Source organism: Temnothorax curvispinosus, unplaced genomic scaffold, assembly GCF_003070985.1.
Source record: "Temnothorax curvispinosus isolate PA1 unplaced genomic scaffold, ASM307098v1 QBEX01011879.1, whole genome shotgun sequence".
Classification (NCBI taxonomy): domain Eukaryota; kingdom Metazoa; phylum Arthropoda; class Insecta; order Hymenoptera; family Formicidae; genus Temnothorax; species Temnothorax curvispinosus.
This window is the reverse complement of record NW_020221659.1, coordinates 9124-12847: the sequence shown is the minus strand read 5'-3', so window position 1 is coordinate 12847 and position 3724 is coordinate 9124. Positions and strand designations below refer to the sequence as shown.

General features: G+C 41.3%; 1 protein-coding gene across 1 annotated transcript; it reads left to right on the top strand.

The window, feature by feature from the left end:
• The first annotated feature begins 2304 nt into the window (after positions 1-2304).
• Positions 2305-3455, top strand: LOC112461916 (THAP domain-containing protein 6-like). Its single transcript, XM_025027351.1, has 2 exons — positions 2305-2979; positions 3057-3455. The coding sequence occupies exons 1-2, from the start codon at positions 2869-2871 to the stop codon at positions 3324-3326; spliced, it is 381 nt and encodes a 126-aa protein (XP_024883119.1). The 5' UTR covers positions 2305-2868; the 3' UTR covers positions 3327-3455.
• The last annotated feature ends 269 nt before the right edge of the window (positions 3456-3724 follow it).

Genomic DNA, 3724 nt, shown 5'->3' with positions numbered 1-3724 from the left:
AAGGAGAGATAACGCAAGCGGGAGCGTGTGACTTCACGTGGACCCCGCGGCGCGCCTGAAAACGCGAACGTGATCGTCCCTCACAAAATGTATTAAAAATATTTAACTGGTGGTCGCGACACCAGAAAAAATTATGATTTTTGAAATAAACTATATATGTATATATAAACGTTTTATTTCTTTTTCCCACATACTTTGTAGTATAATATAGATGTTTTAGCTGTTCAAGAGCTGTTTTTAGTTGTTTAAAAGAAGTTTGATAGCGGTTCAATAGCAGTTATACAGATCGCAGTTATACAGATCGCTGTTATACAGATAACTGTTTTAGTTGTTTGATAGCTGTTTAAAAGCTGTTTTTAGTTGTTTAAAAGAAGTTTGATAGCGGTTCAATAGCAGTTCTACAGATCGCTGTTATACAGATAACTGTTTTAGTTGTTTGATAGCTGTTTAAAAGCTGTTTTTAGTTGTTTAAAAGAAGTTTGATAGCGGTTCAATAGCAGTTATACAGATCGCTGTTATACAGATAGCTGTTTTAGTTGTTTGATAGCTGTTCAAGAGCTGTTTGATAGCTGTTTTTAGCTGTTCAAGAGCTGTTTTTAGCTGTTTTTTAGTTGTTTTTAGTTGTTTGATGGCTGTTTTTAGCTGTTTTTAGCTGTTTCATAGCGGTTCAGTAGCTGTTTGATAGCTGTTTCATAGCGGTTCAATACCTGTTTGATAGCTGTTTGATCGCGGTTCAATACCTGTTTGATAGCTGTTTGATCGCGGTTCAATAACAGTTTTACAGATCAAATCACCGAAAGTCAATGGCGCGATATCGTTTTCGAGAACATACGTGTCTCGCGATGACTTCATCGCACACGTGCAAAACTGCACATTGTAGATTTTTCGGAAGGCGCAATTGTATGGATGCTGAGATTATGATAAAATTAGATATGATAAGCAAACGATGTGACAATAGTGAGATGTAGAAGGATGAATTTGAAGGTACGCTCAGTAGTCGAGGACTGGAAGTAAGAGTCGGTTGGCATGTATGATAGTGTTCGGACGTGTTTGTCTTGTCGAAAAATTTCAAGTGTCGCGACTGTTTGTACTGTCTGCACTGTGTGATTTTAACAGTAGCACCGTGTATTGCGCCTTTTGAGGCATACAACGTTCTGTAAAATGGATTTTGAAGAATTGCAGTTTGAAAGACATGAAATGGAAGTTGAAGCAAACGTTGAAGAAATGGAAGTGAATGACGAAGAAGAAATGGAAGTTGAAGAAGCATTATTGTCGGACGATTTGTGTTATGATAGTGAAATGGCTGATGAGGATATTCCGGACGAAATTTTCAGAGTGTTGAATCAAGCAGAAGTGAATATGTTACACCCTCTGACAAAGATGTGTTGCATATACTCTTATTTTACTCCAGGACATATGAAGTTTTGTGCGTCATGCATTGTCAGAATACACGGTTTGTTCTCGATGTTATACGCTGTTCGCAGACATGACACATGTCCGTATATCCTCATAGATGGTCTCTTTTGTTCATCTTGTGGAGACCCATTATATCAGATTTCACCGTGTAATCTGTGTCCTATGTATGTTTTTGTGTAAATTTTAACTGTGTAAATAGCCTGTGTAAATAGCCTGCAGTATTTTAGTGTATACATATTATTGTGTAAATTAAGAGACAATGGCCTGAATTCTGAAGGTGACTGATTCAAGAGTTAGGGATTTCTGGTTCAAATCCTGCGGTGGTAAGCAAATTTTCTATGTATAATATAAATTTATTTAAACGCGATCGTGAGCGAGAACGCGAACGGGAGCGAAAGAGACCGCGCGAACGAGAAGACGCGCGCAACCGGGGGACGGGGGAAACATCTACGAGGGAGAGATAACGCGAGCGTGTCGTGTGACGTCACGCGGACTCCGCGGCGCGGTAAAAACGTGGGTCCCCTCACCTCGTGGCGCCGGAAAACGCGATTCCCCTCTCGCCCCGCGACGCCGGAAAACGCGGTTCCCCTCTCCCCCTCCCCGCGACGCCCGAAAAACGCGGTTCCCTCCCCCCCCTCCCCCGCGACGCCCGAAAAACGCATTCCCCCCTCCCCCTTCCTCCACGACGCTCGAAGAACGCGGTTTTCCCCTCCCCCTTCCCCGCGGTCCCCCCCGCGGTCCCACCCGCCCCTCACCCCCTCCTCATTGCTCCCTAGTTAGAACGCCCATAGTTACCTACTGATGCAAGGGGGGCCTTCGGCCCCCTCTCCCGCACCCACCTCCGCCGGTAGGCAGGTGTGGATCTCGCTTTACAACTTAATAGAGTCCTAGATAATAGAGAAGCGACATTGAAGGGAATGGTCTGATTGGCTAACTAAATCACGTGATCCAGCGCCATTTTGTTTCTCCCTTATGGTTAAATAAGTGAGGTTAATGCACGTTAGAGGCCTGCTGCACGTGAGACAACGCGAGACATTACTGTTTACGGTTCTGTGAAAGGCCGTGATTCTTCGGATCCTACCGTGATATAGGACATCCTCAAGACAAATTTGTGGCCACCAGAGACAGGAGACAGGTACACGGAAGAGAAAGAAGCCAAAATCATAGAAAACACGTCGTTGCAGCCTGATAACGTGGCCGCGAGTTACAAGGAGACCAAGAGCAAGACGTCCGGCAGGAAGAAAGACGTAAAGATCAAGGTGGGCGAGCAAATGTCAGATACTGAGCTGGTGGATCCTTTGCCGGAGAAGTTACGCTCGACAGTGAACGCCAGACTGAAGAACGATCTAATCGTGTGCGCGGTGATCGGCACCCTGTCTTTTGGAATTCATCGTACGACGGTGTTCACCGCTCTGCAACCGGAGCTCAATCCGGTACTGTGGAGTAAACTCTATGTTTCATCGTTTTCCTAGAAATGAAGGACAGAAAGCTAGATGGATTAACAGTCTCAGGAATATTAATGGATCTACTTGGGAGCCTAAGGATCCATTGTTTGTGTGCTCTGTAAGCTGCAGTGTAGCAAATATATACATATACATACATAGCGAAGTCATTTACTGATAGCATACATATTTTTTCAGGAGCATTTTGACAGGTTTTCTTGGGAGCGTGTTAGAGAAGATGGTAAGAGGAAACTGAAAATCGGAGCAATTCCTTCAGTTTTTAACGATAGTCTCCCATCGAAGCTATTTAATGAACATACATATTCAATGCCATTACCTGTTAGCGCAAACTTAAAGGGTCAAATATCAGGGAAAGTTAAAATATTATTTTGCAAGAAAGCAAATCCAAAACCTTTGGTTGCAACGATCGTAATATTGCCAGCTGCCGAGGAAAATTTTGAAATCTGAAGAGCACAATTATTCGAATTGTAATTGAGAGTTGAACCAAGTACAAATATAAAATAAATCATATTTTATTTAATTTAAAATGAATTTTCTCTTATAGATGTCAAATAAATCGAATATTATTGTTTCGTAGATATATGTATCTATAAAAAACGTAGTAAAGTTATATATAAATTTTTTTACACTATTCCTCAAAGAACTATTAATAATTTACAATAAAATACACAGTACGTTTTCATTTACTTTATTATATGTATCTGCAAGTATAATCTTATGAATTAATATATCTTTCGTTTTTCTTTTGATTGTACATGTTACATTGATTAAGGCAACAAGAAGCTATATTCATATGCAATCAGGTGTGTTGTGTATTAATATAATGTTTTACAAGCATTCTGACT

Coding starts and splice junctions, on each gene's coding strand:
- LOC112461916 (XM_025027351.1), top strand. CDS start 2,869: ATGTTTCATCGTTTTCCTAGAAATGAAGGACAGAAAGCTAGATGGATT. Junction 2,980..3,056: donor ATCCATTGTTTGTGTGCTCT/GTAAGCTGCAGT, acceptor ATATTTTTTCAG/GAGCATTTTGACAGGTTTTC.